This window comes from Hyperolius riggenbachi, chromosome 3, assembly GCF_040937935.1.
Source record: "Hyperolius riggenbachi isolate aHypRig1 chromosome 3, aHypRig1.pri, whole genome shotgun sequence".
Taxonomy (NCBI): Eukaryota; Metazoa; Chordata; class Amphibia; order Anura; family Hyperoliidae; genus Hyperolius; species Hyperolius riggenbachi.
This window is the reverse complement of record NC_090648.1, coordinates 18,733,323-18,745,082: the sequence shown is the minus strand read 5'-3', so window position 1 is coordinate 18,745,082 and position 11,760 is coordinate 18,733,323. Positions and strand designations below refer to the sequence as shown.

The window sequence follows — 11,760 nt, the reverse complement described above, 5'->3', positions numbered from 1 at the left end:
TGGACTTTGGACCCCTTAGCGCAGTTAGGCTGCAAAAAAGTGCCACACATGTGGTATTGCTGTACTCAGGAGAAGTAGTATAATGTGTTTTGGGGTGTATTTTTACACATACCCATGGTGGGTGGGAGAAATATCTCTGTAAATGACAATTTGTTAATTTTTTTTACACACAATTGTCCATTTACAGAGATCTTTCTCCCACTCAGCATGGGTATGTGTAAAAATACACCACAAAACACATTATACTACTTCTCCTGAGTACGGCGATACCACATGTGTGGCACTTTTTTGCACCCTAACTGCGCTAAAGGGCCCAAAGTCCAATGAGTACCTTTAGGATTTCACAGGTCATTTTGAGAAATTTCGTTTCAAGACTACTCCTCACGGTTTAGGGCCCCTAAAATGCCAGGGCAGTATAGGAACCCCACAAATGACCCCATTTTAGAAAGAAGACACCCCAAGGTATTCCGTTAGGAGTATGGTGAGTTCATAGAAGATTTTATTTTTTGTCAAAAGTTAGCGGAAAATGACACTTTGTGAAAAAACACAATTAAAATCAATTTCCGCTAACTTGTGCCAAAAAATAAAATCTTCTATGAACTCGCCATACTACTAACGGAATACCTTGGGGTGTCTTCTTTCTAAAATGGGGTCATTTGTGGGGTTCCTATACTGCCCTGGCATTTTAGGGGCCCTAAACCGTGAGGAGTAGTCTTGAAACGAAATTTCTCAAAATGACCTGTGAAATCCTTAAGGTACTCATTGGACTTTGGGCCCTTTAGCGCAGTTAGGGTGCAAAAAAGTGCCACACATGTGGTATCGCCATACTCGGGAGAAGTAGTACAATGTGTTTGGGGTGTATTTTTACACATACCCATGCTGGGGGGGAGAAATACCTCTGTAAATGGACAATTGTGTGTAAAAAAATCAAAAGATTGTCATTTACAGTAGTATTTCTCCCACCCAGCATGGGTATGTGTAAAAATACACCCCAAAACACATTATACTACTTCTCCCGAGTACGGTGATACCACATGTGTGGCACTTTTTTGCACCCTAACTGCACTAAGGGGCCCAAAGTCCAATGAGTACCTTTAGGATTTCACAGGTCATTTTTGTTTCAAGACTACTCCTCACGGTTTAGGGCCCCTAAAATGCCAGGGCAGTATAGGAACCCCACTAATGACCCCATTTTAGAAAGAAGACACCCCAAGGTATTCCGTTAGGAGTATGGTGAGTTCATAGAAGTTTTTATTTTTTTGTCACAAGTTAGCGGAAATTGATTTTAATTGTTTTTTTTCACAAAGTGTCATTTTCCGCTAACTTGTGACAAAAAATAAAATCTTCTATGAACTCACCATACTCCGTACGGAATACCTTTGGGTGTCTTCTTTCTAGAATGGGGTCATTTGTGGGGTTCCTATACTGCCCTGGCATTTTAGGGGCCCTAAACCGTGAGGAGTAGTCTTGAAACCAAATGTCGCAAAATGACCTGCGAAATCCTAAAGGTACTTATTGGACTTTGGGCCCCTTAGCGTACTTAGGGTGTAAAAAAAAGTGCCACACATGTGGTACCGCCGTACTCAGGAGAAGTAGTATAATGCGTTTTGGGGTGTATTTTTACACATACCCATGCTAAGTGGGAGAAATATCTCTGTAAATGACAATTGTTTGATTTTTTTACACACAATTGTCCATTTACATAGAAATTTCTCCCACCCAGCATGGGTATGTGTAAAAATACACCCCAAAACACATTATACTACTTTTCCTGAGTACGGCGGTACCACATGTGTGACACTTTTTTGCAGCCTAGGTGCGCTAAGGGGCCCAACGTCCTATTCACAGGTCATTTTGAGGCATTTGTTTTCTAGACTACTCCTCGCGGTTTAGGGCCCCTAAAATGCAAGGGCAGTATAGGAACCCCACAAGTGACCCCATTTTAGAAAGAAGACACCCCAAGGTATTCCGTTAGGTGTATGGCGAGTTCATAGAAGATTTTATTTTTGTCACAAGTTAGTGAAAAATGACACTTTGTGAAAAAAAACCAATAAAAATCAATTTCCGCTAACTTTTGACAAAAAAAAAAATCTTCTATGAACTCGTCATACACCTAACAGAATACCTTGGGGTGTCTTTTTTTCTAAAATGGGGTCACTTGTGGGGTTCCTATACCGCCCTGGCATTTTACGGGCCCAAAACCGTGAGTAGTCTGGAAACCAAATGTCTCAAAATGACTGTTCAGGGGTATAAGCATCTGCAAATTTTGATGACAGGTGGTCTATGAGGGGGCGAATTTTGTGGAACCGGTCATAAGCAGGGTGGCCTTTTAGATGACAGGTTGTATTGGGCCTGATCTGATGGATAGGAGTGCTAGGGGGGTGACAGGAGGTGATTGATGGGTGTCTCAGGGGGTGGTTAGAGGGGAAAATAGATGCAATCAATGCACTGGGGAGGTGATCGGAAGGGGGTCTGAGGGGGATCTGAGGGTTTGGCCGAGTGATCAGGAGCCCACACGGGGCAAATTGGGGCCTGATCTGATGGGTAGGTGTGCTAGGGGGTGACAGGAGGTGATTGATGGGTGTCTCAAGGTGTGATTAGAGGGGGGAATAGATGCAAGCAATGCACTGGCGAGGTGATCAGGGCTGGGGTCTGAGGGCATTCTGAGGGTGTGGGCGGGTGATTGAGTGCCCTAGGGGCAGATAGGGGTCTAATCTGATAGGTAGCAGTGACAGGGGGTGATTGATGGGTAATTAGTGGGTGTTTAGGGTAGAGAACAGATGTAAACACTGCACTTGGGAGGTGATTGGACGTCGGATCTGCGGGCGATCTATTGGTGTGGGTGGGTGATCAGATTGCCCGCAAGGGGCAGGTTAGGGGCTGATTGATGGGTGGCAGTGACAGCGGGTGATTGATGGGCGGCAGTGACAGGGGGTGATTGATGGGTGGCAGTGACAGGGGGTGATTGATGGGTGATTGATAGGTGATTGACAGGTAATCAGTGGGTTATTACAGGGGAGAACAGATGTAAATATTGCACTGGCGAATTGATAAGGGGGGGTCTGAGGGCAATCTGAGCGTGTAGGCGGGCGACTGGGTGCCCGCAAGGGGCAGATTAGGGTCTGATCTGATGGGTAACAGTGACAGGTGGTGATAGGGGGTGATTGATCGGTGATTGATGGGTAATTAGTGGGTGTTTAGAGGAGAGAATAGATGGAAACACTGCGCTTGGGTGGTGATCTGATGTCGGATCTGCGGGCGATCTATTGGTGTGGGTGGGTGATCAGTTTGCCCGCAAGGGGCAGGTTAGGGGCTGATTGTTGGGTGGCAGTGACAGGGGGTGATTGATGGGTGATAGGTGATTGGCAGGTGATTGACAGGTGATCAGTGGGTTATTACAGGGAAGGCCAGATGTAATTAATGCACTGGCGAATTTATAAGGGGGGGGGGGGGTTTGAGGGCAATCTGAGCGTGTGGGCGGGTGATTGGGTGCCCGCAAGGGGCAGATTAGGGTCTGATCTGATAGGTAACAGTGACGGTTGGTGATAGGGGGTGATTGATGGGTAATTAGTGGGTGTTTAGAGAAGATAACAGATGTAAACACTGCACTTGGGAGGTGATCTGATGTCGGACCTGCGGGCGATTTAATGGTGTGGGTGGGTGATCAGATTGCCCGCAAGGGGCAGGTTAGGGGCTGATTGATGGGTGGCAGTGACAGGGGGTGACAGGGGGTGATTGATGGGTGATAGGTGATTGGCAGGTGATTGACAGGTGATCAGTGGGTTATTACAGGGAAGAACAGATGTAATTAATGCACTGGTGAATTGATAAGGGGGGGTCAGAGGGCAATCTGAGCGTGTGGGCGGGTGATTGGGTGCCCGCAAGGGGCAGATTAGGGTCTGATCTGATAGGTAAAAGTGACAGGTGGTGATAGGGGGTGATTGATGGGTGATTGATGGGTAATTAGTGGGTGTTTAGAGGAGAGAATAGATGTAAACAATGGATTTGGGAGGTGATCTGATGTCGGATCTGCGGGCGATCTATTGGTGTGGGGGGGGTGATCAGATTGCCCGCAAGGGGCAGGTTAGGGGCTGATTGATGGGTTGCAGTGACAGGGGGTGATTGACAGGTGATGGACAGGTGATTGACAGGTGATCAGGGGGGATAGATGCATACAGTACATGGGGGGGGGTCTGGGGAGAATCTGAGGGGTGGGAGGTGATCAGGAGGGAGCGGGGGGCAGGGGGGGATAAAAAAAATAGCGTTGACAAATAGTGACAGGGAGTGATTGATGGGTGATTAGGGGGGTGATTGGGTGCAAACAGGGGTCTGGGGGGTGGGCAGGGGGGGGTCTGATGGGTGCTGTGGGCGATCTGGGGCAGGGGGGGGGGAAATCAGTGTGCTTGGTGCAGACTAGGGTGGCTGCAGCCTGCCCTGGTGGTCCCTCGGACATTGGGACCACCAGGGCAGGAGGCAGCCTGTATAATACACTTTGTAAACATTACAAAGTGTATTATACACTTTGTATGCGGCGATCGTCGGGTTAACATCCCGCCGGCGCTTCCGTATGGCCGGCGGGATGTTGCGGCGGGTGAGCGGCGCCAGGCGGAGGCGGAGGATCGCGTCACGGATGACGCGATCGCTCCGCCCATGCCCATACAAGGACCGCCGCCAATTGTCAATACGGCGGTCCTTGCGGCGTCCACTTCCCGGCCGCCAATTGTATATACGGCGGTCGGGAAGTGGTTAAAGTACTGAGATTGAAGGAGGAAGAAAAGCACCGGCACTGCCTCCGTAGAAGCGCACCAGCACGAAACGGCTATAAGGCTTTCCTTCCCCTGCACCCACCGCACCTATCTGCAGTTACCTCCAGTATGTGCCTGATATTTATATTGATGTATGCACTTGTCGCAGCATATTGTTATATTTAATACACAGAATAAAAGCAACTGACCGCAGTGCCGGCTCTTTTATTCCTTCTTCAATCTTAGATCATCTCACAGCCTGAGCATGCTTTCTGATGTTGCCTGATCATCGGGCACCTGTATCTATATCGCCCTCTCCCTCTCCCCACTAACTATATTTACTGCAGTGCCAGCACTCTCACCTGCTCTCTACTTTACACACTCTTTAAAGTACTAGGTTTTATACTTACCTGGGATTCCTCTAGCTCCCTGTAGTCCATGAGCTTCCTCCCTGTTGGTCTGGTTCTTTCCATTCTCCAATGGTGTCTGTGATTAACCTCCCTGGTGGTAAGCCCGTGCTGAGCACGGGCTATGCCGCCGGGAGGCACCGCTCAGGCCCCGCTGGGCCGATTTGCATATTTTTTTTTTGCTGCGCGCAGCTAGCACTTTGCTAGCTGCGTGCAGTGCCCGATCGCCGCCGCTACCCGCCGATCTGCCGCTATCCTTCGCGCCGCAGCCGCCCCCCCCCCCCCAAACCCCGTGCGCTGCCTGGCCAATCAGTGCCAGGCAGCGCTGTGGGGTGGATCGGAGTACCCCTTGACGTCACGACGTCGATGACGTCGGTGATGTCATCCCGCCCCATCGCCATGGCAACGGGGGAAGTCCTCCAGGAGATCCCGTTCTTTGAACGGGATCTCCTGATCTCCGATCGTCTCCGGCGATCGGAGGGGCTGGGGGGATGCCGCTGAGCAGCGGCTATCATGTAGCGAGACTTTGTCTCGCTACATGAAAAATATATATATTTTTTTTAAATCGCATTTGCTGCCCCCTGGCGGATTTTTAGCAAACCGCCAGGAGGGTTAAGCTGGGCTTTAGGCCACTGTACATGTCCCTTTCCCGTCCCAAGTGCATGCACTCCCTATTAATGCTCCCATGGATGGGGGTGTTTTGCACAAGCACAGGTTCAGTGTTAGATAACTGCAGATGGCCACAACAGTTCAACCGGGTGGGAAGCACGCAACTTGGACTGCACATGCGCAGTACTCCCCAACTGGCTCAGTTTAAGAATTCCCTGAGGCTGATTGTGGGAGCATGGAAGGGATAAGATGTGAAATGAGGACTTTAGGGGCTGGAAGAAGCCCAAGGTAAGTAGTAATTTTTGTCTTTGTCTCAGGTTCACTTTACATTTTTAATTCTCATAGTTAAGCAAGTAGACAAAAGGCACGAATATACAGCTACCGAATTATGTATGTATTTAATTAATTTATTTTATAAGTAATACATGATTAACAATCTTGCAAGTCAGCCACATAGAATAATAAGGAAAATATCTAAACCAAATTAGACAAAGTAGGTAAATTGAACTTAAAGCCATTTTTTAAATACTGACATTAAATTGGGCAAAGACATAGTTACATTGTTACATTGACAAAAAGATATTCATCCATTCAGTTCAACCAGAAGTATGGCACTATCATAACACTAACACTAGCCTGCACCTTTACATATCTCTGTTGATCCAGAGGAACTTAAAGAGACTGAAGTCTCCAAAAAATCAGATTTTTACTTTAAAAACCTCTTTAACATAATTGCCCCACCTAAAATGCTGCATCCCCGCAGCTGAAAACTCAATTAATGACCCCAAACTCCCCGGGGCACATTGCGGGGAGCGATTCCGTATAGAAGCAGAGGTTTAGGCTGTACCTCTGCCTCTACACGCCTCCATCAGTGCGGATCGCCGCCTCTGCCCGCCCCTCTCAGTCTTCCTTCACTGAGCGGGGCGGGGAAGAGGCGGCGATCAGTGCAGATTGATGCCAATGAAGGCAGAGCTACAGCCCAAAGCTCTGCCTCCCCGGGCAGCAAAATCCACGACCAGGAAAGTTGTGGATTTTTGCCCAGGGAGTTAGGGGTGATTAAATACGTTTTCAGTAGCTGGGATACGGCGTTTTAGGTGGGGCAATTATGTTAAAAAAGTTTTTAAAGTAAAAAACAGATTTTTTGGGGGGAGGCTTCAGATTTTCTTTAATGGAAACCAGCTGGATAAGAAGAAAGAATTAATAATAACCTGGGGCTTCCTCCAGCCCCATAAGCATGTGTGAGATCATTGCCATCCTTTCGCGGACTGCCGTTCAGCCACAATCAGCCCCAGTAACTGCCTCAATTGTGTCAGTCGTGGTCTTCTATGCATGTGCGCGCCTCCCGGGCTGATTGTGGCTGAACGGCAGACTGCGGGAGGACGGGGAGGGACTCACACATGGAACACATGGAGGAACACATACACACATGGAATAACAATAATCAAACTGGTTCCATAACCACTTGTGAGGTCACCAAAACATTATTTGTTATGTTAAAACACGTGTTAGTATGGTTGTTGCACACCAAGGTGCCAGTTGTATTATAAATAGTCGTAGTGAAGTTTGAAGCCGAGTTAGGAGCCCCACCGGTTGGAGATCCTGTTGTTAGTTCTGGAGTTATTGCATTTTCCGTAGTTGTTGTAGATATCATCGCGGTAGTGGTGGATCCTGGAGATGCAGTTACAGTGTTGTTGGCTGTAGATCTCGTTGTTGGTTCCGGAGTTACTGCAGTTTCTGAAGTTGTAGCCGATATGATGGAGGAAGTGGTGGATGCTGCAGATGTAGTTTCAGTGTTCTTGGCTGTAGATTCTGTTGTTGTGGGTCCTGGAGTCATTGTAACTTCTTGAGAATTTGGGGGTGTTGTAGTGGTTGTGGTGGATTCTGCATTGATGATAGTGTTATGGGCTGTCGATTCTGTCGTTGGTTCGGGTGTCATTGTGCTGTGTTTGGTAGTGGTAGGTGTCACGGTGGTTGTCATGGTGTCTGAGTTTGTGATCACAGTTATGCTAGCTGCAGATTCTTCTATTGCCAGTTCTGGGGCTGCTGTAGTTGCTATGGCAGTAGTAGGTGTTACAGTGGTTGCCATGGATTCTTCTAAGTTTGTGACAGCAGTGGTGCTAGCTGTAGATTCTGCCATTGATGATTCTGGAGTTGTGGGAGTTTCTCTGGCAGTAGTAGGTGTCACAAGGGTTGTCATGGCGTTTGAGTTTGAGACAGCAGTGTTGCTACCTTTAAATTCTGCTGGTATTGGTTGTGGAGTTGTTGTGATTATTTTAGGAGTGGTAGGTGTTACATTGGTTGTTATGGATTCTGAATTTGTGACAGCCATGCTGCTTGCTGCAGGTGTTGCCATCGCCATTTCCAGAGCTGTTGTAGTTTCTCTGCCAGTAGTAAGTGTCACAGTGGTTGTCATGGATTCTGAGTTTGTGACAGCAGCAGTGTTAGTTGCAGATTCTTCTATTGCCAGTTCTGGTGTTGATGTAGTTTTTCTGGCAGTAGTAGGTGTTACAGTGGTTGTCATAGATTCTGAGTTTGTGACAGCAGTGGTGCTAGCTGGAGATTCTGCCATTTTAAGTTCTGGAGCTGTTTTAGTTTCTCTGCCAGTAGCAGGTGCCACCGTAGTTGTCATGGATTCTGCATTTGTGACAGCAGTGCTGTTAGATGCAGATGCTGATTTTGTCTGTTCTAGAGTTGTTGGTGGTGTCATAGTGGTTTTGGTGGACTCTGTATTCTTGATAGCTGTGCTACCGCCTGTAGATTCTGCAGTTTTTGGAGTTATTGCTGTTTCTTTGCTAGTGCTCTTAGTGGGCTCGGTGTTTGTCATAGCAGTGTGGCTGGCTTTGGAATCAGTAACTGCCGATCCTGGAACTGTTGTGCTTTCTTTCGCAGTAGTAGGTGTGACAGGGGTTGTGGTGGTTTTTAATGTTGTACTAGAAACTCCGTTATCTCCAGAGTTTGGAAGCATTGTAACTTCATTAGCATGTGCAGCTGGTGTGGATGTATTGTCTTTTGAGCCTGAGCTTGCAGATCCTGTTGTAGTCATTTTGTTAGCAGTTGTAGATTTTGTTGCAGGGGATTCTTGAGCTGAGGTAGCATCACTACTGTTTTTCAGTTCTGCTGTATTTTTTGTGGGTGTCCCCATGGATGTGGTGGATTCTGGTGGTCTGGTGTTGTTGCTATTGGCAGTAGCCTCTTTTGCTGTCGGTTCTGAAATGGTCATGTCTTTGGCAGTAGAAGGCTTCATGAGGCTTGTGGTGGGTTGTGAGGTTGAGACAGCAGCAGGACTGGCAACAAAACTTGCAATCAGCCCGGGAGATGTTGCAATTTCTTTAGAAGGAGTAAACGTTCCAGACGATTTTGAGCTTGTGACAACAGCACTACCAGCTGTTGATGGTGTCCTTGCAATGCCACATGATGAGGAGCCACAACATTTCAGGGTGACCTCAAAGCTGTTACAAATAATTGGCAGAGGCCCAACGTTCAAGCAACTTTGCCCAACTGATCCATCACACGGGACCTCATTCTTGATTATAGAAAGTAGAGTAACAGTTCGGCACTTAACGTCACGAGGATGATAACAGGCACTTTGCATTTTGGAGTTGGCTATCTCATATACCGTGAAATCTCCATTTGCCTCCTCTGCTAGAAGGCGTGAGACATCGATCCAGGGAGACCATTGGCACTGCTCATTAACACATGGTGGATTTTGCAACCCTATGTAACAAAAAGGAACAGAGTTAAAATGTAAGAGTTGAGAAATGACATATGGGGACTGGTAAAATATAGCTTAGGCTTAAAGAGACTCTGTAACATAAAAAAGTGCCCCTGAGGGCCGGGGTACTTTCCTCGGGAGGAGTACACCTCTGGATCCTATCAAGACTTCTACCATCTTCCTCTGTCCAATGGTGGCAGCGCCGTACCCCCCGATACCAGGGCCGACAAGTTGTCATGCTGTGGCGCAGGCGCATTCGCCTGCAATATTTACCTTCCCCAGCTCCAGCGCAGACGCAGTAGTGCCTCCCTGATGGGCTAAGGTGGAAATAGACAAGCATTATTGGGTTCGCTCTGCTGCATAGGCGACTTGTGCCTGTGCAGTAGAGCGGACCTGATTTCCACCTGATCCCGAGCCGAGAGCCGCTACTGCGCCTGCGTGGAGCCAGGAAGGTACATATTTACATGCCTGCCGTTCATGGACCTCTAGAGCTGCAACCGTGGGACTGAGGAGGACAGAGAAGTCTTAATAGGATCCAGAGGCTTACTGCTCCCAAGGTAAGTATCCCCCAGGGGCACTTTTTGAAGTTACAGGTTATCTTTAAGAGGAAAGAGGCAGAAGAGTACCAAAGGTAGGAAACCACATTTAAAACAGTATGATTCTATGAAAGAATTTCAAATGTTTGTTGTAGCATATAATTCTAGGCTAGTACAGTTTTGGGTTGACTATTTAACTAGTAGTTCCTAATTCTACCTGCGGGTGGAACTGTGCCTTGGATTGTGGTAAACTCTTATTTTTACTGTGCTTTGTTACATGAGAGCTGAATTCTAAATAAAGCTATTCTGAACATTGCCACATACTCCTTTGTCTGTTCCCCACTGTCTTGTTTGTCTATGACTCAATGACTTATCTGACCTGTCACCTACAGTACCTGTGTAGGAGGCCAAATCCATAGACTCTTATTCCCATTCATTGGCTGATCTTATAACAGTAGAATCCCTTTATAGTAACCTCCAAGGGACCAGGAAAATAGTTTACTATATCAGAAGTTTACTATATCAGAATTGGTCATACATTGTATATTCATACAGATGCATTTGCTGGGACCTGAGGACTGAGTTTAATGTATGCCGAGGTTTACTTTGTCAGCATTTGCTATAACCAGATTTTACTGTATTATAATATACTAGGGGACCTAAGCCCATTTAAAAACGGGCTAGGTCTGTCACTGAGCATGCGCCCGCCGCGCACTCACATTTCCACCGCGCGCGGCTGTTGTGCATGCGCAACGCACTCGCCCACCCACTCACTCCCACCTGCCGGCCCGTCCGCCCCTTCACCCATCATCCCTTGCTGTGCGTCACTTTATTGCCTATATATTACTTACACCAGTTAGGTTATTTATTAGTGCGTGTTTTTTTTTTTTTTTTTTTTACTTCATTTGGCTTATACGAGCCCATTAATAAAGATTAATTGAACACTCCTTAGTGACCAGTTCTTAGATAGAAATGTTCTCTAGTTTGTTCATTATATTGTATAGATTTATTATTTGGTCACTTCATATTTGAAACATTCAGTTATGGAAGCTTCTTTTGTTTGTTTGCTTTTTGCCTTACCTGTCTCTCTCTCTCCCATGGCTGTCTTTGTCACTTACATGTCTCTTGCTCTCCTCTATGACTGTCTCTGCCTGTCACTTCCTGTCTCTTGTTGTCCTCTCTGGCTGTCTCTGCCTCTTACCTGCCTCTTGCTCTCCTCTATGGTTGTCTTTGCCTCTTACCTGTCTCTTACCCTCTCCCATGGCTGTCTTTGGCCTCGATTCATCAACACTTAGCAAATTTGTTGACAACAGTTTGGTAAAATACCGAATTTGTTAACTTCATTTCAGGATTCATCAAAGTTATCTACAGCTGTTAGCGAACATTCGGTAACGATTCGGTAACGATTCGCTAAAACGGAATAAAGTGCAATTCATGAAAAAGAAAGTGGGCGTGGTTTAGCATTACATTTAGGATTAGTTATCTCCTTCACTGCTCTGTCGTTATTCCTGTCAGATCATTGCTGACAGAGAAGATGGAGCCATTTGAAGTGGTTATGTATCAGCTGAGAGTGATTCAAAGGCGCAGAAGGGCAAGAATAAAGTCTAGAACCAGATCAATTTGTAAGAGAATAGATTTATTTGCTATAACACGACATCTGCATTTCTCTTGAATCATCTTGCAAGAGAACACAGGCAGTGTCAGGGTTAACTAATTTGCTAGCTGCACTATAATTTTTTAGAAAAGGCTCC

At 46.8% G+C, this 11,760-nt stretch overlaps 1 protein-coding gene across 1 annotated transcript; it reads right to left on the bottom strand.

Annotated features, from left to right (window-relative positions):
• Positions 1–7,202: 7,202 nt before the first annotated feature.
• Positions 7,203–11,271, bottom strand: LOC137561864 (mucin-2-like). The gene is made up of 2 exons (XM_068273217.1): positions 11,211–11,271; positions 7,203–9,475 (listed from the first exon to the last, which is right to left on the bottom strand). The coding sequence occupies exons 1-2, from the start codon at positions 11,269–11,271 to the stop codon at positions 7,203–7,205; spliced, it is 2,334 nt and encodes a 777-aa protein (XP_068129318.1).
• Between the last annotated feature and the right edge of the window lie 489 nt (positions 11,272–11,760).

What these genes read in the sequence shown, in the direction of transcription:
- LOC137561864 (XM_068273217.1), bottom strand. Translation starts at nt 11,271, where the DNA reads ATGGGAGAGGGTAAGAGACAGGTAAGAGGCAAAGACAACCATAGAGGA. An exon ending in TAGAGGAGAGCAAGAGGCAG is followed by an intron (nt 9,476 to 11,210) that starts GTAAGAGGCAGA and finishes TTTGTTACATAG; the next exon opens with GGTTGCAAAATCCACCATGT.